We start from the raw sequence: 24,488 nt of genomic DNA on the forward strand, positions 1-24,488 counted from the left end.
TTTAGGATTGAGATTTTCTTGTATGAATAAATTTGGTGTTAAATAATTTATTATGGACTCTTGTATTAGATAAATTCTTAGAAAAAAAGTTCTTCATAATTTGTGTATTATGGTAAAAATTACTCTCAATAAAAATTCATAATATTTAGAATAACTTAAAGGATTTTCTGACCAACTCCAATATTTCAAATATCAGCTTCACTTACAGATATAGCGTTTTATATCAAGATTTTTAATCATTAATTCTCATAAATTAAAAAATAGTGGTTTCTTAAAATATTGCCCAAATTCACATGAATTTAATAAACCATTTATTAAATTCTAAAATGCATATTCATGTATAATATTTTAATTTGTTTTTAAATAAAGAATATTTTTAAAAAAGTACGTGCCACAATACCAAAATATAGTATAAATTAAAAGAGAAAGGAGTTTTCTCTTCATCACTATTCACTTATATTCATTGTGGATATTAATAGTGAAGTTTTTGAAAATTTTCAATAATTTGATACTCAATTATTTTTTTTCACAATTGAGCTCTTAGTGACACGGTTGAGATAAGAGAGGGCGTGGAAATAGGAGAGGTTGAGGGAGGCAGAAACGGAAGTAGACAGTAAAGATAAAAAAATATGAATATGTGATGCTCGTTTATCTATTTGATTGGGATTTTTTTTGTCTCTTTTATTTGGAATTTCTTTGGACACTTTAATAATATAATAACAAAGAAAATTAAAATATTGGTGAAATTATTGTTCATTCAAACACAGATTTACTTGGCCTACAATAGTAATTTTTTTCCTATATTTTAAGTTCTAGTTTTTAATAGCTATTCTCGTTTGTTTTTTCATGCTCTTACAAATAATGCAGGAAATGAGGACCTGAAATCACGGTAGCGAATAAGGATAGAAATAACGTGTTTGTTCTTAAGTATTTTCAAAAAAATTACATTAAATTAAATTTTATTTTTATTTCAAATTAATTTTTAAAAAACTAGCTTGAAAATTATTACGAAAAAAAATGATAGTGGAGTAGTTGTCCAAATCAAAACACATAAATATAGGACAAAAACAGGGAGAGAGGCTCTTTATTTTTTTAACTGTATTGGTTTAATAAGGTTTATAAAGTATTTTATAAATATTTTGGATAAAAAATAGGTTAAAAACAAGTTTTAAAATAAAAAATCAGGCTTGTAACATAGTGCAGAACAAACAGAAGAGACATCTGGTTTCTCTTGAGCAAAATAAAAAAATATATATATACATATATACTTGACCAAAAACAAGTAGTCAGCACCCGAAGAAACCGAGTGCATGAGAGAAAAAGAATAATAGCTAGAAAACAATCAACAGATCCAAGAATTTTCCGTATGGTTTCCAAGAAAATGAAACGAAATGAGCAGCACAACCCTCTTTCTCCTCCAAGAAAAGAAAGGAAAGAAACAAAGAAAGTCAAACTTGGCTCCTCTTTTAGTGTTAAAAAAAAAAAAAAACAGATTCAGGATAATCACTCGGACGCCTCCATGGATGATACCAGCTCGCTTCCAACGACAAATATAATTAACCTAAGCTATGATCGGTCAATGTTTTTTTTAGTTTTCTTCTTTTTAAAAAAAAAAAAACAGATCATAAAGGGAAAAGACTTGCAAAGAAGTAGAATTAATGGAACGAACACAGCAAAGGATCAAACTCAAGCAATTAAAAGTAATTGTCAATGGGTACCATGGGTGTCACACACTCAAGTGAGGAGAGAAAAGAAGGAGAAAGAAAGGAAAGGGACAAGGATGGCAGAAAGTAAGGTCACGTAGGGCCAGTCTTGTAGAAAGTTTGAAAAGTAGCACGAAAGAAGAGGATAATAGAGTAGTTGTCAGAATCAAAACACATAAACAGAGGTCAAAAACAGGGAGGGAGACTGTTTTTTTTTTTTTTAACTGTGTCTGAGTGATTTTTATAATTATATTTAATTTAAAAAATATGAAATTAATATATTTTTTAATATTTCTTGTTATTTTATATATATATAATAAATTTTTAAATAAAAAATATTTTAAAAAAGTATGTTTCACAATACAAACTTATAGTATAAATTAAAAGAAAAAGAAGTTTTATGCTCATTACTATTCACTAGACTTGTAGATATTAATAATAAAGTTTTTGAAAGTTTTCGATCTAGTATTTGAACTTATTTTTTTTTATAATTATATTTATTTAAGCTTAATTGCATATTTTTTAAAAGGAAATAGGTTGAATTGAGAAACAGAGAAACTCGACAAAAATATATGGTTAAAATCAATCTTTTTTTTTTTTTTATAAAACTCCTTAGTTGTTAAGGAAATATTGGTAGTGTGAACAAAACAGCAAAGTCAGCAGCAAAGAAAGTTACAGGAAGTGGACAGCTTGTTTTAGGTCTGTTTTTAAGAATTATAGAAAGTTATCCCTAACTCAAAAACAGCACCAGTTATAAGATGATGGCTGTGTGGCTGTCTTTTCATTAAAATGTAATTTTTAGTTGGCTGGTAAAGAAAAAAATTAATTTATCCTGCATGATCCAATATAATTCATTCACTGTTTATGTTATTGATACTGTTCAATGAACAGTATAATTTATTGTACTGTTCACACATGAATTGTACTAAATTTTTTTAGTGTTCATTTAATTTTATTAATATTTTTTTAAGTGTAAAAAAAACTAGTTTAAAATTAATTAAATTTATTTGTATTGTGATGTGAATAATATTTTTTTTCTTGAAGAACTAATATAGAGTGAATTAAATTCACTTGCACCGTAATATTAATTTTATACCTGATAATATTTTATCTAATTTTATTACATGCTTAAAAAATTATAAAAACTGTAATTCTTATCGAATAAATTTTGTACGTAATAGAATTATAAATAGTTTAGTAAAAAAATATTTTATATAAAGTATTATTTATTTCATGATATAATAGGAGTAATTAATTTTATAGTAGTTAAATTTAAAATCATCGATATTAATATATATTTTTAAAAATTATTTTATAACTTCAATTTCAAAAACATTTTTAACCAAACACATTAAATTACTTTTTCTTCAACTTCAATTGCAACCACAGTTTTAACCAAACACTTATTTTTTCAAACCAACTTCAACTGAAAGTATTTTTTATAAAATAACTTTTTTTTTAAACTATAATCACAACATCTACCGTAATATTAAACACACTCTAAATTCATTACAAAAAATCTGGAGCACAACAGATGGAAAAAAACTCCAAACAACTTGTCTAGAATATAGACAAGAAGAATGAGCCAAGATTTTAAGTGAAATGAAATTTGTCTCACATTGTTTTGTTTTTTAAAATGATATAAGATATATTACCTATTTCAGGTGAAACAAAATAGAATTGACAACATTTAAAGAGAGCAGAGACCACATATATCTAGCTTGTATTCAATAGCCTTTCTCCCATACTGACATGTGCTTTACACACACCAACATTTCTTTCTTTTTTATTATGTAATATTTCACATCGATGAGTAAGGATTTGATAGCTGACCTTATTAGTAGTGTTGGTTGATGACTTGTCAGACACGTTTTGAGACCATGCGTGGTCACCAAAAACAAATCCATGAGGACGTTAAAGCCCAAAACGAACAATATCTAGCAGGTTAGGCTGGACTATGAAATTTAGTATTATAGATGGCCTCACTGGTTATCCAGTTATGCTGGCAGGGTCATTAAGCTCCTTAAGAGAGGTACATTGTAATATCTCACATCAGCTGATGAAGATTTGGTAGCTGGACTTATTAGTAGTGCTGGTTGCTGAATTATTAGGCGTGTTTTGGGACCATGTATGGTCACCAAGAACAAATCTGTGAGGACGATAAGACCCCAAACAGACAATATCTAGCAGGTTTGGTTAGGCTGTGACATATTCGATAATAATTCTTCAATTAAGTCCTAAATCTCATTTCATCTTTTCAATTTTATCCCTAATTTGACACGAACTCTTCAATTACACCGCAAAACTCATCGCATATGAGGAAAGTTCTCTTCTTTCAATTTAGCCCCTTATTATCTTTAATTTAATATTGAATTTTATTTGATCCAAGCCCAAAAAAGGCCAAGCGAAGATAGAATAAAGGAAGGAAAAGAAAATGAATAATTGCCCAACCGAGTTAACGTGTTCTGGTCTTTTCTCTATGATTCAGGTTGAGCATTTGAAATTTATCCTTTTTTTTTTTATAGTCTTTTTCCATATTTATTGTGACACCGCACACTTGCAACAATCAATAAATGTATAGTTAATTTCATTTTTTAATAAAAGATAATACCATTGGTGTAGAATGGTTACCAATTGTTAGTTTAGTATTTCTTGTAGCCAATCAGTTAGTTACACGGGGTATTATTATATTCATATAAATATATATTTATTATTAATAAAGGTTTAATTTAATTTTAATATTTATATAATATTAGATTAATGAATCTAGAATATAGATAAAGTTTACGTAACAAAAATGTTTTGCAAAGAAAATTATAAAGTTACTATAATTATAAAAAATTTTATGCATCAAAGTATTGTTTATAAAATAATCTTGGTTAATATTTTCTTAAATACTGGATATTTATTAAAATCATAAAAACTAATATATATTATATTTTTTTATGAAATAAAACATTTGTTTTATAAGTTCACCTAACCTGAAATCACGGCTGCAAATAAGGAGAGAAATACGGCTGCAAACAAGGAGAGAAATAGTGTGGTTGTGTTTTTATTTTTGAAAATATTATTTTTAAAAAATATTTTTTTGTATTTTAAAATAATTTTTTTAATTTTTATATTGATATTAAATAAAAACATGATAAAAGAAGAAAGAATAAAAAAAAACCCTAAAATCACGGCATGATCAAAGGGGAAAGAAAAGGATGGGACAAAGAAGGAAGAAAGTAGGGTCGCGTAGGGGCCAGTCGCCAGTATTGAAGAAAAGCTAAAAGAACCATGTTTATGAGAAAGGACCGGGTAATCCAAGGAACCAATAGATTATCGCCACATGTTCAACCTTATCTTCATATGTTCACCCACACGGAGATAAAGGTAATCTCAAAAGCTAATAGATGGTCGCCACGTGTACAAGTCTGTCTAACCCCTAGGAAAGGATAGAAAGTGGGAGAGAGGAAGGTTAAAAAGGCTTTAAAAAGAAAAGAAAAGGAAAGACAGAAATAAAGGAAAGGACGTGGAAAAGAGAAGGAGAGGTTGAGGGAGGCTGCAGAAATGGAAGAAGACATCGACAGATCGGAGGAGAGTAAGATAAAAGAATATGAATATGTGATGTCCTATTTCTTATAAAAATACTCTGTTTTTTTTTTATTTCTCTTTTATTTGGAATTTCTTTGGACAAAGGAAGAAAGTAAGGTCACATAGGTGGGTCAGTATTGTAGAAAATAGGAGATGAAAATTAGTATGAAAAAGAGGATGATAGAGTCGTTGTCCATATCATAGTGGTTTTTATAATTATATTTAATTTATATAAATATTAAATTAATATATTCTTAGTATTTTATATGACTTAAAAAATATATGTGTATAAAAAATTATTTTAATATATTTTCAAATAAAAAATATTTTCACACATTGTCTAATAAAAGTAGATTCCATTGTCAATTCCTTAACATTTTCCAAACAAATCCATGCTTCTCATTTTATACTGTCTTGAGGGTTTCTATTCTCTTATTACCAATTTCAGCGAGTTTCATAATAAGCTGCTTAGAAAGAAGCTATCTAACAGGAGGGTGGGGCTACTCTTAGCCAATGAAAACAGCTTCACATGCTATACAGCAACGTGAAAAAAAGATTCTCAGCCTGTTTTCTCTTTAACGAACACCCTCTTGGATTCTCTAGCATTAGCCAACAAGGTATCTGCTTGGAATTACTTCCACCAGTATGAAAATAACATACAATCTATTTAATATACTTAACTAACATTTATTTCATAATCTATATATTTTTAACTAAATTAATTATTTTTTAAAAAAACAAAAAAAGTAAACAGTTTTTCAAAAATCTAATTCATAATAAAACAAATAATGAGACTTGATAATAATTCATTAAATAATCATCAATTATTCATCAAACTAATCTGAAAAAGCTAATATTAAAGTTATGGACCAATCTGAAATTTTATCATTGTTTTAGGGGTCAAATTATAATTTTATAAAATTAGAGGACCAAACTAAAAATATCATAAATTCATGACTATATTGAAATTTTGCACATAATTCATCCTCAATTCTACCCAAATCTCAAATTATGCTCTAAAGACCACTCTGGAATTTTATCATATTTCTAGAGTCAAATTGTAATTTCATCAAATTGGAGGATCAAAGTGAAAGTTTCATAAATTCATAATTATACTGGAATTCTGCACAAAATTCATCTTTAATTTTTTCCAGAATCTAAGATTATGCTTCAGTGACCAATCTCTAATTTTTTCAAAGTTTAGGGATGAAATTATAATTTTTACAAATTGAGAGGCCAAACTGAAATTTCATAATCTTCAACCTCAAACCTAGAATTTACAAAGATAACCTACAGATATATCAAGATTTCTAACTTAAATTCATCATTTAAATAAATTATAATTTAAAATCATTATTTTTACTTAAAATCTTTCGCAATCAACTACATAATTCATTACTTGTAACAATCAACTGATAATTTTTCTGCAATGTAATTGTAATTCCTAGCATAATGAAATAAAACCAAAAAAGAGGGATGAAAAAAGTAACCGGATGAAAAAAGTAACCGCACTCTGGTTGCCATAAAAAACATAGTTCTTTTAGTATTTTTTTTTTTTTAAATATTGTGATAGGTCAATCATATTACCCGAGTGTGTGACACAGAGATGATCATCATAGAAAATTACTTTTAATTGCTTGACTTTTATTATCCTTGGATGACAAACTTACTTTGTCCTACTAATGCTTTTGCTTTCATTGTTTCGAAAGTAAAAGAGACATAAACATAATCATTTCCTTCCTTCTACTTTCCACTGCTTTGTAATATTGGATTGCAAACGGGATGGTGCTTAGGGGGGCCAGTTTTTCTTTTCCTTTCTTTCTAAAATCTTATGCCTTTGGGTGAGGAGGTTAGTGGAGCATTAGACTTTTTAAAAGACAATAAAAAGAAGCAATGTCTCATCATTTGATATGGTGGTCTTCCATGATCAGTTTGTTGATGAAGATATCGAAAGAGTCGAGTCTCCGTTCTAGCTCAGGTTGGATGCTAGGCCGAAAGCTAAGCTTCTTTTAATTATGAATTGTTTATGCAAAGGAAACCCAGAAGCTTGAACAAACAGAAATGCCTTGTTGATTTCTCTGCCGCTACTCATTTTTTCCAATATTATTCCATTATCTTACCCGAAAGCAATTATACAAGAAATTTCATTATCCTGCCCCAAAAGGCAATTTATTACAAGAACTTCCTTTAAACTCCTTGAAGGCAATTTATTTGATGAAAATTCCTTTAATCCACCTCAAAGACAATTTATCTTAGGGAATTCCAACGACCAAGGCAATTAATTTCTTGGAAATTCCTTTAACCCGCCTTAATTAATTAAGACGGTATAAAAAATTATTTTAATATATTTTTAGAAGTATATGCCACGGTACTAAATTATATTATAAATTAAAAAAATAAGGTTTTATCTTCATTAGTACTTCCTTACAGTCATTTAATTGTAGACAAAAATGATGTATTTTTTAAAAATTTTTAATTTTACACTTGATTTTTTTCCACAATTAATCATTTTTAATTAAAATTAGAATTCAATTACATATTTGTTTAAAGATAAATAAATCATATTACAATATTAAATATCTAATCTATATTTTTATCCCCCGATTTTCTAGAAAAGCAAAAGAAGCTAAGCTTATTCCCGACCAAAACGTCAAGAATTTCAGGAGAACAAAAGAAGAGATTATTACTTGACCAAAAACAATTAGTCCGCGTCCAAAGAAACCGAGTGAATGAGAGAAAAAGACTATTAGCTAGAAAACAATAAACAGAACCAAGAACTTTCTGTATGGTTTCCAAGAAAAATGAAATGAAACGAGCAACACAACCCTCTTTCCCCTCTAAGAAAAAGAAAAAGAAAAAGAAGGGAAAGAAACAAAGAAGTTCTAGGAAGTGGGCAGTCTTTGTTCTGCTGTTCACACAGACTAAGAACTCCTACCATTGTAAAATCATATAATTAAAACACAACAATAAAAATGTAATAAGCAGCTGATGAATGCTATTGTTCTTTCTTCTTATTTTGCTATTTTAATTTTTATCATATTTTCTTAAGAAATTATAAATGTGAAAGTTAGCCAAGTTATTAGATTCCAGCCAAGCGGTAAAAATTTAGAATCAAGTGCTTTGTTTTCTTTGTAGTCTCGTATTCGAGTCGTTGTAAACCATAATCATGCAATTGTCCTACAAATCACGAAAAACTAGATCAACATGAAGACTTATCAGATCCTAATGAAAAGCTGTCAAAATCCTATCAGAAATTAAGGAAGATGACGTTAACTTCAAATCTGAGGATTAATTGTAGCAGATCTTATAGCGTTCAGCTGATTGTTTTACTTGTTTAAATAATTCTCTTGTAAGCCTGATGGTTCACGTCTACCATCATTGTAACCTTTTTTCTGTGATTGAAAAATCTATAATAGGAACCTGCATTGCATCCATTCTATGATGAAAGTTCAAGAAATTCTACTTCGAAACTCAAGACAAAGTCTCCCGGAGTGCATATTAGTGGGTTGCTCATTGGGATTTCTATAAACAACTGGTACTAATATTGCAAAGCAACATTGCGAAAAACTGAATATTTCACACATAGTCTAATAAAAAGTAGATTCCATTGTCAATTCCTTAACATTTTCCAAACAAATCCATGCTCCTTTTGCCATTCCCTAATTGCGTTGAGCCAGCTAATCTGGATGAAAGGAAGGACTTCGACCTTGAAATTAGCATCATAGTCATGGAACCTTAAAGCAGACCCAACTTTGTAGCTCATTACCAGCTACGTAAAAGTTATCAATAGCTGTGTAAATCATTGAAACTGCCACAAAAGCAACCCAAATTAGTTATGAATTGGATTCGATAAAGGAAAGAGGGGAAGAGGGGAGAAGACAGATGAAGATCTGCGCAGGGCTACCTGTTTTGAGAATTATGGATTTTTATCCCTAACTCAAAACGGCACCAATTATAAGTTCAATAAAAAGAATTAATATGAGATATACTTTTCATTTTAGTGAAACTCGAGTTTATTGTGTCAAAGAAAATGTTCTAAAAAAACGTTTTGAACATTAAAAGAGGGCATCCACTATTGTTGCTGTTACCGTTGGTGCATACTCAATTACACCATTGATTCACATGGTGCGATTTATTTTTTATTTTTATATAAAAAAAATCCATCTTATTTTTTTTATTTCAACCTTTTCTATTAACATGTTTCGTAATTGGCCATGGTATTTTGTTTCTATTTTGTCTCTGTTTTCTTCTATAGTTATAAAAAACATCATGTTTTTAGATTTGAGCTTGATCATGCAAATTTTTTTGATGTAGGCAGAAGCTTAAAACATAATAATTAAAGAATATAAATTTTTTAATGAGCAAAAAAAAATACAGATATGAACTTTTAAATTTACAAGTTTATTTTTTTAAAATAATAATAATGAAGTCTGTTTTTTTTAGTAAATTTACAAAATCTTAAATATGCCAAAAACTCTATCTCAACTAGAAAAAATAAAATAAAATTGCAAAGAAAGATGCATAACATCCAAAATAAGCAAGAAATCCAAAAATAATAAGAAAAATCACCAAAACCAGGGTTCTTAGCATGATTTTTGATATCTAAAGATTTAACAATCCATGTAAGAATTTGAGCATGATCCGAGAATTGAATAAAACATTATGGTCCTTTTAAGCTATTATTTTGATGCGAGGCGACAAAACCTTTTTTATTGGTACATAAATTTACCCTGCATATAAAAAGAAATAGATAGCTGTTTAACTGAATTAACACGTTATAGTTGTTTTTCTAGAAAAATGTTTTGAGCATTAAAAGAGGGCAATCCACTATTGTTGTTGTTGTTACCGTTGGTGCATACTCAATTATACCATGGATTCACATGGTGCAATTTATTTTTTATTTTTATAACAAAAAATCTATCTTATTTTTTTATTTAACCTTTTCTATTAACATGTTTCGTAATTGGCCATGGTATTTTGTTTCTATTTTGTCTATGTTTTCTTCTATAGTTATAAAAAATATCATGTTTTTGGGTTTGAGCTTGATCATGCAAATTTTTTTGATGTAGGCAAAAGCTTAAAATATAGTAATTAAAAAATATAAATTTTTTCATATGCAAAAAGGAATGCAGATATGAATTTTTAAATTTACAAGATAATTTTTTTAAAATAATAATAATGAAGTTAGTTTTTTTAGTAAGTTTATAAAATCTTAAATACACCAAAAACTCTATCTCAACTAGAAAAAAAAAAACCAAAGTTGCAAAGAAAGATGCATAACATTCAAAATAAGCATGAAATTCAAAAATAATAAGAAAGATCATAAAAACTATCAAAATCAAGGTTCTTAGCATGATTTTGATATCTAAAGATTTGACAATTTGTATAAAAATTTGAGTATAATCTAAGAATTGGATAAAACATTATGATCCTTTTGAGTTATTATTTTGATCTACACGACAAAACTTTTTTTGTTGGTCTATAAATTTAATGCCTTTATATATAAAAAGAAATTGATAGCTGCTCAAGTCGCAAATTTAGTATTTTTTTCTAGGTTAATTGTGTATAATTTTATATAACAACATCTCAATATTAAACAACATAAAATTTCAAGCTTGATTTTTTAGCTGACTTATATTTTTCTAATAGTCTAGCTGTTTTTGAATTTGTCTCATGAGTTAAACTTAAGAAAAACAACTTAAGATTAACACTTAAAATAAAAAATTATAATTAAAAAATCATAATTTCTGACTCCACAACAAGATCTTTGGAAAGAAGCTATCTAACAGGAGGGTGGGGCTCCTCTTAGCCAATGAAAACAGCTTCACATGCAACTCAACAACGTGAAAAAAAGTAGAAACAAGAGAAAAAGATTCTCAGCCTGTTTTCTCTTTAATGAACACCCTCTTGGATTCTCTAGCATTAGCCAACAAGGTATTTGCTTGAAATTACTTCCACCAATCTAAGACATAAGTATAGCATTTTTATTTATTTTTTCTCAAATCTGGATATGTAAATATTCCCTTTGCATTATTTTTTATTAGCCTCGTACCTTTTCATTGGGCTTCTTAGCCTTTAGCACCCATTAATTTCTCTTCTTACTCATTGAATAAATTTTTAGGATTTTCTATTCCGGATAAAAGAAACTATTTTATATATCTCAATTTATATGTATTTGATTCATAGAATTACATTAAAAAATTTAATTTTAAAAAATAAAATTAAAAAAATAAGTTTGAGAATGCGGTTGTAATTGTTTTTTAAAGTGTTTTTTGTGTTGCAATATATCAAAATGATTTTTTTTTATTTTTTAAAAATTATTTTTAAAATCAACGTATCTAAATGATTCAAAACATACTAAAAAAATTAATTTTTAGCAAAAAAATTAATTTTTAGAGAACGCGGTTTGCATCACGTTCCCAAATGTTCTCTACTCTTTAGCCCCCATCTTATGGTTGCAAATAAATACTTAATCAACCATGAAGAATATAGCCTAATTGGTCAGACTTTAGATTTGCTCTTTAAAAATCACTAGTCCGAATTTCACAAATCTTAAGACCACTAAAGATTTATATAGTTCTTAACTTCAGGACCCGTATAATTAGTCAAGATATATATAAACTGATTTAGATATCCACATTAATAAAAATAAATAAATAAATACTTAAACAAACTTCATAATATTTCAACGTACTTATTATATTTTTTACCACCTGCTTAACTCTTATTTATGTTTCTTAGCTTATACTTTGATTTATAATACAAAAATTTCCATAATGAATACATCATTAGTAAAATGATTAATTTAATAATAAATATTGAAAAACAATTTATGTTTATTTGTTCGTAGCCAAGGATAAAAAAGATTCCTGGCTCCGCCCTTGCAGACACGCTCTTATTTTTTGAGGTTCGCACAGTAATGACTAAACACGCAACATTACATTACATGGGTAAACAAGCAGATAACCTTATTCACACAGCATATGCATTATTTTGGTCGTCAATTTGTTCCATGCGCGCAAATTGAGATTCTTTGAGCTGTCTAGACGCTACTTCCCACTTAACTGGAGATTTATGGCCGATTGACGCCACAATGGTTGTGTCACTGTTCCCAACCCGACCAGCCCTTCTGTAATAACTTGTCAGGCCATGGTTGCAACTTTAAGTCAATGATTGGATCCTTCAGAGTTGAATTATGTGCCATGATTTGGCACCATTAAAGAAAACGCCCCTCTTCCACCCTCTGGATTTTATGACCTAAGAGAGGAAACAATCAGGCCCAAAGGTGATAAAAAACCAGCCTTACCCCTAGTATTTTATCTGTCATTATTGTTTTTTTCTTCTTCTCCGCCGTTGTGACCACGGCTTCTTCAGCCACCATAACCTCACCAACAACGTGACCTTAGGTGGCCCAACACCCTTGCCACTACATCTCCTTGCCAGCAACAGGGGTAGCCATCGTTGGCTCCTCACTTCTCCCCTAAACAATAACCTCTGCAAGCTTCTTCTTCTTCCTCCCAAACCAACAATGACCCCTGCACCTTGAACCTCCATTCACTAGTGACAACACCAGCAACTCCAGCAGATCAATAATTGCCACCATTTCAGTTTTGTTCTCCTCCAGTACCGGTAGCAGCAGCAGCTCCAACCATGCCAATGTTTTCTCCTTTTTCTCCCTTCAACAGTCAACACCACCCACCACGTCTCCACCAACGGCTCTGACAGCATTCAACAAAAAGGCCATCCGGCCACTCCTTCTGTAATAACCCAATTTTTGGATTCTCCAAAATTTTGTGGAATGTTATTTTTATTTCCATTTTGATTCATAAAAATCCAAAAAAAGTTGAAGAAAAAAATTTAAAATTTAAAAATATAATTTTCTCAGATCAAATGTTTTTTTCTATGAAAAATAAACCCATTAAATTAATACAGATGAAACCATGTTAATTAGGATAAAAATTAAATTTTAAGCTATTTTAAGTTAAAATTATTATTTTTGGTTACAACTCAGTTAGCTGGGTTGACACCAGTCAAAAAATGTTTTTTTGATAATTTTTAATAGTTGAAATAATTATTTTTTTATATTAATTTGAGTTTTTAATTATATATATATAAAACGCAGAAGTTTTATTATAGTAGTTGGTATAATAAAATTAGATCTAAGGTCATATTTGATTAAAGATAAAGATGATTTTGGGTTTATTCAGTAGTAAGTTTTATTAAATTTAAAAATTTATAGCTGGACGATACCAATTTATTTAGATTTTGGACCAATTTTCAAAAAGCCAACGGAATTTGACTTTGACAAATTATTTTATATTTTTTTATTGGTTTAAAATCTAAAAAATTAAAATTTAGAAAGTCTCCATTCATATTTTTTATAAAAAAAATTGTTCAAGTTTTTAATCAAAATAAAACTAAACAAAAAATTATTCAAAATCATATATTGAGTATGAAAAGGTGACAGGGCCAATTACTATGGGATAGAGGGAGAAATAAATACTAAATTCTGCGAATTAGGGTGCTCAAGTCTAAAAACATGAGCAAAAACTTTAAGAATGAAATTGCCTAACTGATCCAAAACTATTTATGACAAGCTTGAATACCAAGATAATAGCTTGCATATGGCCTCCAGAATCCTCACCAAGCTGATTCTTGAGAAGTAGGATGGATTTCCGCAGAGGAGAGGCTGAGCCTAAGCGGACCAAACGGACGAGGCACATATATAGAAATGATGTATCCATTGGATCCATACAGAATCTGTTTTCATATGAATGTTCCACAGCTGCTTGGCTAAAAAACTATTACTGCAGGATTTGATATCAACCAAAGTTGACTTGCTTCTCAAGAAGTTTCCTGTCCATAAAAAGTTCCGAGAGAGTCGTTCGAGTAATGTGCCTGATGACCGCTTGCGGCATGGGAAGAATACTAATCCAAAACTGAATGCCCATCCAGCCATGAATGCTCGCTTCAAGCTTGTGTAGCAAGGGAGAATACTGACTAGCTAAAAGCCTTGAGAGTTATATTTAGATTTCTTTTTCTTTATCTTGCTAAAAAAATACATCTAGCAAATTGATTTAGATTCAAGTTGATTTTTTATTTTTAAATCAATTACATGTTTATTTAAGATTGTGAATGGATTTATTGAGGTCACTTTTACACATACCTAACTTTGATATCCCTCCTATGTATCCAACTTTTCAATAAAAGAAGCAATTTTTCATTACATTTGTTATAACCCAATTCTGGATTATTCTCCAATTTTGATTCATATTTTGATAACTTTTAAAAAAAAATCCAAAAAATAGAGAAAAATAATGAAAATCTAAAAAATACATTTTTAAACATATTTGCATCATTTTTAGCATTTTCAACATCATCTCACAAGAATTTAAATTTTCAAAGATATTTGGAACGCGTTCAACTTTTAACGCGTTATTTTTAAAATAATTGATTTTTCTCATTAGGTCGATGTTGATATTGATTGTTAAAAAAAAAAATAAAAAAAATCAAAATTTACAAAAAATAAATTTGAGGGACTAATTTTGAAATCCAACCAACATTTTACCTATAAATAGTAACCTCTAACACGATATAAAAGACGGGGGGAGGGATCTTGACCAAAAAAAAAAGGAAACCCTCAAAAACAAAAACTAAGCCTTTTCTTCTCCCTCGAAGAATCGGCCGCCCCCTTCCTTGATATTTTTTTCTCTTCCACACCGTAGCCCCATTAACTGATCTTCCCTCTCTCAGCCCCCCTCTCATTTCCTTCTCTCGGTCGGCGACCCCCGGCCTTCACAAAAGAGGAAAGCCACGACTGGTCTCTCTTGTCCACTGTCATCTCCCCACACCGGACAAGCCCCCCTCCTCCAGTTGTTCCTCCAACGTTCACAGACTCAGATCGGTCGGCCCTTCTCCAGCAGCACACCTACAACGACCGTCCACCACACCGAGACCCACCGATTTGTCCATTCCTCCGCCTCAACACTGCCAGCAACCTCCCATCTTCGCAGTAGCTCCAACAGCTGTAGGCAGTAGCAACAAAGCCGACTAAAGCCGACAATTAGACCACTTCGTTCTCCTCCATCTCCGTCAAACCAGACTCCAGGGGCTGCACAACCGTTGATTGAAACACATCCACCCATCTGGCTGCCTGAAATAGAGAAGGAGAAACCCGAAGAAAAGTAGATCTGTGGAGACAAAAGCAGATCCAAACGGAGAAGAAGAGAAAGAAACAGATCCGTGAACAAGAAAGAAAGAAATTAAAATCCACTGCTTGATGCGTTTTTTTTTCCTTTCTTTTAGGTTTTCTGCAGGTCACCGCTGGTGTAGGGAGGCTGAGAATAAGAGGTTGATACAGATCCCCTCTGTTTCTAGGACTTTTCTGCGGCGGCGCATGAACCCACGCGCCACCAGTGGCGGTAGCGCGTGGGAAGACGCGCCGACCCCTGTTCCTACTCCTAGAAACCTTCCTTAATATTATTCCGGCTTGCAGTCCTTGTAATTTTATTATTTTGGGGTTGTTATTGTAATGTAATTTTTGTTTAATTGTTTTGAAGTTATATTTTGGGGTTGTTATTGTAATGTAATTTTTGTTTAATTGTTTTGAAGTTATATTTTGCATTGTGGATAAAAAAAAAAACAAAAAAAAGATGAAAAAGAAAAGAAGAGGCCGAAGCAGATCTTAAAAACAAATGAAAAATCAAAATCAATTGTCTAGGTTGTTTTTGGTTGTTTTGTAGGTCACTGTTGGCGAAGGAAGAAAGGGAAGAAGAAAACGTTCCTGATTCACTGTTTTTTTTCTCTTCATCGGCGACGCTTACGAGTACTGTTCACATATCGTCATTATTCATGTGTATTGTTCACACCGTCTAGAAGGACTTCCCAGCACTGTTATGGAGTTTTGAGGGGTTATTTTGTAATTTTCAAACTGTTTAATGTAATATTTATAATGTAATATTTGTTTAGTTTGAATTTTTTATTTGTATTTTATAAATAAAAAAAAACAAAAAGAAAAGAAAAGGAGCATCTTTGTGCTTGTACTTTTCCTGTGAATGTTTTTTTATTTATGATAAAATTGTAAAGAATAAAGAAGAATTTAATATTTTGATTGGATAACGGTGGAGAAGTATAATCTTGTATGAAAGTTGTATTTCTAAAACCCGATGAAAAGATAAAATTTTCAAAATTTCTTTAACATATTCATGAAGCAGTTTATCTTAGGTAGGGTGTGTTAGGGGTGCTAATACCTTTCTTAGCCACAACCGGTTCCTTACGCGTGAATTTCTGACAAGACTAGTACAATCGGGTTCCTAGTAACTTTCAATTAAATACTAGGTGGCGACTCCGAATCCAATAAGATCAAATCAAATAATAACGATGAAAAATCATTAGAGCCGACGCCGCGCAAATTTTTTTAACGTGTGACAACATTCACCATAATATTTATCTAACATGTATGCAGATTATCGTACCTGACATTACGACGGCCTTAAAAAAAATTAATAATAAAAAAAGATTTTTTGAATTTTTTTCTTAAACAGGGAAGGTCTTGCTTAAAGAGTCGTCACCTAATATAATGCTCATTAAGTAATCTAACTGGTCAAAAGATATCTTATGGTATGAGACTAGTTACGTAAAAGAGAAGATATTATCACCTCTTAAATGTTCTACTTGAAGCACATTGCATTGCTAATTTTATTTTAATTGCTAACAGTTTATTGGTTTATGCTATGATGGTTTGCTCGTAATATTATTAATTCTAGCATCAGTGAATATTCAATTACGAATACTTTCAACTCTAGCGTTGATAAATATTACAGGCTTGTATTTGTTTTAATTTCAATCAAATATGACAATGCAATTAGATGGCTCATATTTGATTTATGGAGCTATGATAAGGGAATCGTGCTTGAATCACATATAACAATATTTACGTAGTAAGAAGCATTGTTAAAGATGCTACACAAGTAAGTTTCCAAATGCTATCAACAAATATTATAACCTCTTAATTTATTCAAGGATTGAGCTAAATTGCATCCAAGCAATCCCTAACTTTGGTAGTTTCTTTGTGTTAAAAATAGAGACTTCTTGGTGTTTGCCGGAACTCCAACTTGGGTATACCTTTTGTGAACAAGAAACAAGGTAAAAACATCTTTTAACAATATCAAATCATTTATTCATAAAAGTATTAGTAGTGAAACATTTAATTTTACTACATTGAAGAAAATTCTGATTTAATACCAATTCATGCCTAGCACGACTGTTACATAACACTTGGGATGCTCAACAATACTATATTCACAGTCATGACAACGAACACTGATGCAGCCACGAAAACATCAAAATTGCGCCCACCTATTTGCTTTGGTAGTAAAATATTGACCACAAACTTCGTTGACCAACAGAATCCCAGCCTTCAGCCAACCCCAAATTTGACTATCATCGTATAATATTGATCATCACATTATGCTAATATAACAACATTCTTAAATTCACATCCTACCGACCATTATGGCCATTATAATGGCCATCATGCCATAAGAGCCTCATTTTGAGCCAATTTCTCTCTCTTGCCACTATGAGCTTCCAACCATTCTCCACGTTTCACTTTTCTTCAAGTATTTTCACCAAACTAAAGCTTCAACCTTTAAATTTTTGCTTATAAAGTCGAGATCCAAGGGATTATTTAAGATTTTATGGGAAGCATTTCAAATATTTTATGTTTTTTTTTTGAAATATTGTTATAGACATAGAATCAACACGATTATGTGACATTCTATATTGATTTTGTGATATTTTCATCACTAAAAGTATGGGTTTCAAAAAAATAAAAACCAAACAAAAAATTTTAAAAAATAAAATTTTTCAAAAAAATATATTAATCAATTTTGGTCTGGTCGGGTCTGGTTTGGTTTGAATATTTTTTAGTTGAAACAATTAATAACCATTTTCAAAAGGTAACTATTGACAAGCCTTTCACGAAAGTCATGTTCATTTATGTTGAATCAATCCAAGTCTGGTTCGGGTTGCTAACTCAAAATAATGCAATGCAAATTTAAATATACACAAACTCTGGATTGTTTCAGTTTATTATTTTTTAGAAATATCAAACTGAAATCAAATCAAAATAAATAAATATTTCTAATTGAGACGCCCCAAAATACTGAAAAAATAATTGGTTTTGTTTGGTTTGGTTTGATTATAGCAAATACCCCTGACAATCTGCTTTTTCACTCGACATCAAACGATAAGCACTAATATTATGTTTTTAAGTGAATTACTATAAAGTATAAAAATATATGTGGATAATTGAAAATTTGCTCAGAGTTGCTAATAATTCACAACTGCAACAACCAACACGACCAGGTAATGCTTGGGAATGGGCCTTGGTGCACAATCATGATTGTAACCATGATTTAAAATCATTTCCACACTAGACAATCCAAGACAATTGGTATTGGATTGTTAGCAACAATTCAGGTTTATAATAATAATAATAATAATAATAATAATAATAATGTTGATTCTTTTATCTCCTACTTAATGCAAGTGTCTATCGTGTACTGAAATTGATTGTTTACCTCATATTTCTTTTAAAGGCAGAGATTTCTTGGATGACAATGGAAAAAAGTAATCGCATGGTTATTTTCCATAAGATTCATTCGAGTAAATATTCTCTATGGTCAATTTCATCGAAGCAATTACTTCAATGAACACTTCCTAATTACCAACCTCTAAGTAGTCATCTCCCTTATCCTAACTTTTTATTTCCTAATAAAATCTCACGGTTTTTCATCATGTTCAAAGGAAAAGTTGACCTTGCAAATGGTGCTCTAAGGAACCAAGTCATCCTAGAACTAATCATCCACCTAATCTCATCAACTCCTTGTTGCACAAACAACTTGTCTCACTTGAAGGGGATTTTAATGATGAACAAGCACCAACTCCTTGTTGCTCAAATACATATGCTCATTTAAACACAATTTTGCATTACCTAGAACTGACAAGGCCTAAAATTCCAAACGTACAATTTTGTTTTAAAGGAACTTCAGGATTTCTATATAGATGCTTGACCTCATTAAAGATAAATGAGGACATCCATAACATAAACTATCTTCCTTGCCCCAAAGTCAGAACAGAAAAACCCTGTTCACTACGTGGATGTAGGAAGCAATATGTTATATTATTAGTTAGATATAACTTACCTATTCATTATTGAAAAAAACATAAAATAAATAAATATATTAATAGAAATCTAAAACAGGTCGGCTGAAATATAATACTTTTATCTTTTTTTGTTTCATATTTCTCAATTAAGAGAATCATAATACAATAAAATGCATTTGAAACACTATCCTATTTTTCTACTACATTAAAAATTAACTTCCTACATGTGGGGTATTGCATTAACAATTTTTTTTGTATTTATTAACATGTATGATCCTCAATTTATTTTATTATATGTAAACATCAATTTTTTTATTCATAATTATATTTTTTTCTCCTTATTATCAAAAAATACATTAACAACACTTATATATCCATTCTCTTGTGTTGGAAAATATTATTTAACCCATAACAAAGCAAGTTAAATAAACACGTCAATATCTTTTTTTTATATTTATGATCAAGGTTTATTTTTTTGTTAGAAATATATTTAAAAAGCATTCATATTTATTTATTTTGCTAAAAACCATTTTTGATTAATAGTAAAGTGTGAGTCAAATAACTATTAATATGGCTATAGTAAATGTCTTTTTAATATATGTGGATGTAGTCAGCAATGTGCTACATTATTAGTTAGATATAACTTACCTATTTATTATAAAAATAAATAAATAAATATATTAATAAAAATAAATAAATAAATAAATATATTAATAGAAACCTAAAAAAAATTGGTTGAAACAATATAGTCCACGAGAGGAAATATTGTGAATTCACACAATATTTACTTTCTCTATTTTTGTTCAGTGATCTTTGATGATAAATTGATTAAGATTTGAGATAGGTAATGTATTTTTATTTGTCTTCTTTATAATTATCTTGCTCTCGATAAAACATCATAATATTTGAACAATGCTCATTTCACAAAAAAAAATTGTTATTTGTAAGAAATTGAAAATGAAAAGATCAAAATTGAAACAAATAAAAAATTAATTTTTTTTTGAAAAAATATGGTGTTAACTTTGCCTCTTTTTTTTTTTTTTGCTTTTGATCATCTACTTTATTTTTTTTTTAAAAATTAATCTTTCAATGTTGTGTAAAAATTTGAAGTTGATAATTTTATATGAGCATCTAGAACTAAATAAAATGCCGCACCATTGGTTTAGTGCTCGACTTTACAAAAAATAAATCTATAATATTGTTTGAGAAAAAATAAAAATAAAAATAAAAATAAAAAAATTGAAACATGAAAAAAAATTAAAAAAGGAGGCCTTAAAAAACAAATTGTGTCAACGCCTCCATGCCTTGTAATTTATAAATCTTCTTTTTGGTAATGAAACTTTTTGATACAAAACTTTATTTTAATTCTTGAGGTTGAGAAAGAAAAAAGTAATTCATCAGAAAATTACAAAGAAAAGAGGAAATTAGCGAAAGCCAGCAAGGTATCTGCTCGAAAAAACCATTCAACATAAGATTGCCCTGCTAGGAAAACATGGTATCAGTATCAAACTTTTGAACAAAGAGTTCAGCATCAAGTCTCAGTCATCTTGAGATTTGAATGCCCAAACATATTCAGATGCTCATAAAATAACAGTTTTAATAATGCATTATGCATTAGAAACAGAACATCAAACAAAGAGTTCAGCATCAAGCAAACATATCTTCCTGTTACACATATCTTCCTTACTTCCGGAGGCTTGTACGATAATGACTAAACACACAACATTACATTACTTCTAACTTCTTCAGTAAACACATAGATAGGTAAGTCGAAATCTTCCATGGTAAATAAGACTGTTACAATGTGAAGCCAATTTGTATCCCATTGCCAATGAAACAGTTGGAATTAATTACTTCCCACCAATCTAGAACATATTCGCAGCACCAACCTTGAAATCATGTAACAGCTAACCACCCTTGCCTGATGCAAACATGAAGAACAAAGACCATCCATGATTTAATTCAACCATTAAAATTTGAGGGTATAGGAGAGGATAAATAATTGCAGCTATATCACCTGGTTTGGGCAAGAAATAATTATTAGACTAGCCATCATCATCACCACCATCTTCCTCTTCTTCTTCTTATACTTCTTTCCACCCTTCATTTCTGGTCCACTCTCTATTAATGCTTGAATCTTCAGCCACTTCAGATACCTGTAAACCAATTCAAGCACGGCATGCTCATTTTAACTTGTAAATCTTATTATTGAGCCAAACAAGAAACAAACACACTAAAAGAGAGGCAAGAAATCGAGTCAAATCAGCAGCACCTCTGATTCAGCACTCATTGAACCATCTGGTGTAGTAGCAAATTTTGTGGTCAGCTTTGGACATTGACGGACCTTCAGTTTCTCCAAACGAGGGAATAAGAAATAATCACACCATCCGAAACTAAAACAGACAATACTTGATAATTGCTCTAGCGACAACTCCTTTAGATTAGGAAGCTCTATCTGCTTCTCAACGTTGATAGGTGAAGCTTGATCATCCTGCCCAGGAGACTCTGGAATTATTTCCCTTTCACCATCCTCTTCTCTGATAATATGCTTCAATTCACCGCATTCACTTATGCGAAGTATTTCTAGCTTTGGCAGACTTTGAAGAGTTAGAGACACGGAGACAGGGAAGACAAATTCCAGTTTACCACACTCTTCTACTAAGATAGTTTTTAATTCTGGGAAGCAAGGAGACTCTGGAATTATTTCCCTTTCACCATCCTCCTCTCTGATAATATGCTTCAATTCACCGCATTCAATTATGGAAAGTCTTTCTAGCTTTGGCAGACTGTGAGCGAGGGACGGTGTGAAGATAAATGTCAGTTTGTTGAGACACCAAACATCCAGATGAACAAGATTTTGGAGGCTGACATGTCTGGTGGGCCCCTTCCATATGCCTTTGAGCTCAGGTAACCATGACAGCTGTAACTCTGTTAAAGATGACAGCAGCTCCTTCTCCTCACTGCTTCCTTCATCATCCCCATCCAATTCAAATACCTCTTCCAATGATTTGCAGCTGGTAATTCCCACAGTGCTTAGATTGTTCAGAGCTCGCAGCAATTTTGCTGGAAACGGAGCGCGAACATCCCCACAACCGTCCACTTGTACAGATTTTAATCTTTGTAAGCAGCCGTTTTGCTGCCCATGGACGGCCATCTTATCAGAGAACAATATTATATTTTTCACTCTCATAAAAACAATTTATATGATGTATGAATAGGAGAAAAAAAAAAGAAGAAAAAAACTGGATTACATGCTTTTTAGAGATTACATATTATTGTTTTAGTTTTTTTCTTAATTAGAGATAAGTTGAATAACAATTAGTTTTTTGTGAAAAAAAGGTTAATACAACTCCTAATAATTAGTTTCATGTAAAAAATAAAAATCCTAACTAAGATTTTTATTTTAGTTATAAAGTTAATAAATTTTTAAAGATATTTTAATTCACTTCAAAATTTTCAACACAAAATTTTTAAAGTTAATAAATTTTTAAAGATATTTTAGTTATATATTAATAATTTTTTTGTGAAGTTATTTGATGTACTTTTGTATAAAAATAATTTTTTATTCTGTGCAAAGTTGTTTTAGTGGACAAACTTGTCCAATATTTATCAACCCACGTAATATATACACCTCGTGTCAGGCATAGATTACCTCCAAAGTACCCTTCCATATACACCTCGTCTCAGGCACATGTTGCAAGCGTAATGTTTTCAAATTTGTTAGATATAATTCCTCACAAATTTTGTGCACTTTGGGAGTGTCCATATAAAACTTCAGCCAAAAACTTATCAACAAAAGGATACAAGTAGACATGGCAATATGAAATCAGAAGATGTTAGATGGAGGTTTATCTTAATTGGGAAATCATAAAGATTGAAAAATCTGGATATTCAATAATTAATTTCATCAAGAGACAGGGAATGATACAGTTAGACAACTCCTTTTAAATTTAGTGGATGGCTAAATGATTTATCAATTACTCCAGTTTCAGAAATTTAATGGAAGAAATCAACATGTATTGAAGTTGACAATTTCAATTAAAAAGGAACAAAAATTATTGGAGAAATATAAAGGACGTACTTGGAGCTGTGCACGCAAATTTCCCAATTCTTTGTGGCCATTGACTTTTAGAATTTGCAAAGAAGGCAATTGTGCAGCAAGATTCTTGGGACCAAAAAAGCTGTAATTTGATCTGGAAGAAAGATCCAATTCACTTAGTCGAGGGAACTTGATGATGCCATCTGTGGTGAGTGCATCTCCTTCTACACTGTAAAATATATGCTTTAAATTATGAGCTTTAAGAATCCGCATCTCTTCCAGGTTAAGAAGGCTTGGAGACACAGATACAGGGAAGACATATTCCAGTTTACCACACTTTTCTATGGTGATATTTTCTAATTGTGGGAAGCAAGGAGACTCTGTAATTATTTCCCTTTCACCATCCTCTTCTCTGATAATATGCTTCAACTCACCGCAATCGCTTATGTCAAGGGTTTCCAGCTTTGGCAGACTTCGAGCGAGGGACGGTGTGAAGATAAATGTCAGTTTGTCGAGAGAATCCAAATCCAGACGAGCAAGATTTTGGAGGCTGACATGTCTGGTGGGCCCCTTCCATATGCATTTCAGCTCAGGTAACCGGCGCAGCCCTAACGTTGTTAAAGATGACAGCAGCTCCTTCTCCTCACTGCTTCCTTCACCAGGCAGGTCACCTAATTCAAATACCTCTTCCAATGATTCACAGCCGGTAATTTCCACAGTGATTAGATTGTTCACAGCTCGCAGCAATTTTGCTGGAAACGGAGCGCGAACATCCCTACAACCGTCCGCTTTTACATATTCTAATCTTTGTAAGAAGCCGTTTTGCTGCCCATGGACGGCCATCTTATCAGAGAACAATATTATATTTTTTCACTCTCATAAAAACAATTTATATGATGTATAAATAGGAGAAAGAAACAGAAAAAAACAGGATTAAATACTTCTTAGAGATTACATATTATTGTTTCAGTTTTTTTCTTAATTAGAGATAAGTTGAATAA

At 30.7% G+C, this 24,488-nt stretch overlaps 2 protein-coding genes and 1 long non-coding RNA gene across 3 annotated transcripts in view; 1 reads left to right on the forward strand and 2 right to left on the reverse strand.

Moving 5' to 3' along the window:
* The window catches only part of LOC105114257 (uncharacterized), a 10,667-nt gene extending 4,202 nt beyond the window's left edge, over window positions 1-6,465 (forward strand). Inside the window, exons 2-3 of the long non-coding RNA XR_840102.1 lie at window positions 1,493-1,714; window positions 6,454-6,465. This is a non-coding gene — a long non-coding RNA (uncharacterized LOC105114257). The remainder of the gene's footprint in view (window positions 1-1,492; window positions 1,715-6,453) is intronic.
* LOC105114259 (probable disease resistance protein At4g27220) overlaps window positions 1-24,488 on the reverse strand; it is a 45,544-nt gene that overhangs the window by 13,048 nt on the left and 8,008 nt on the right. The gene's annotated exons all lie outside the window — the stretch shown is intronic.
* Window positions 12,749-24,488, reverse strand: part of LOC105114269 (uncharacterized) — a 17,191-nt gene continuing 5,451 nt past the window's right edge. Inside the window, exons 5-9 of the mRNA XM_011010769.1 lie at window positions 23,530-24,171; window positions 23,101-23,181; window positions 21,721-22,602; window positions 21,539-21,604; window positions 12,749-12,793 (exon numbers count right to left, since the gene is read on the reverse strand). Coding sequence (XP_011009071.1) covers window positions 12,749-12,793; window positions 21,539-21,604; window positions 21,721-22,602; window positions 23,101-23,181; window positions 23,530-24,171 — 1,716 coding nt within the window. The remainder of the gene's footprint in view (window positions 12,794-21,538; window positions 21,605-21,720; window positions 22,603-23,100; window positions 23,182-23,529; window positions 24,172-24,488) is intronic.

This window comes from Populus euphratica, unplaced genomic scaffold (assembly GCF_000495115.2).
Source record: "Populus euphratica unplaced genomic scaffold, PopEup_1.0 scaffold507.1, whole genome shotgun sequence".
NCBI classification, from domain to species: domain Eukaryota; kingdom Viridiplantae; phylum Streptophyta; class Magnoliopsida; order Malpighiales; family Salicaceae; genus Populus; species Populus euphratica.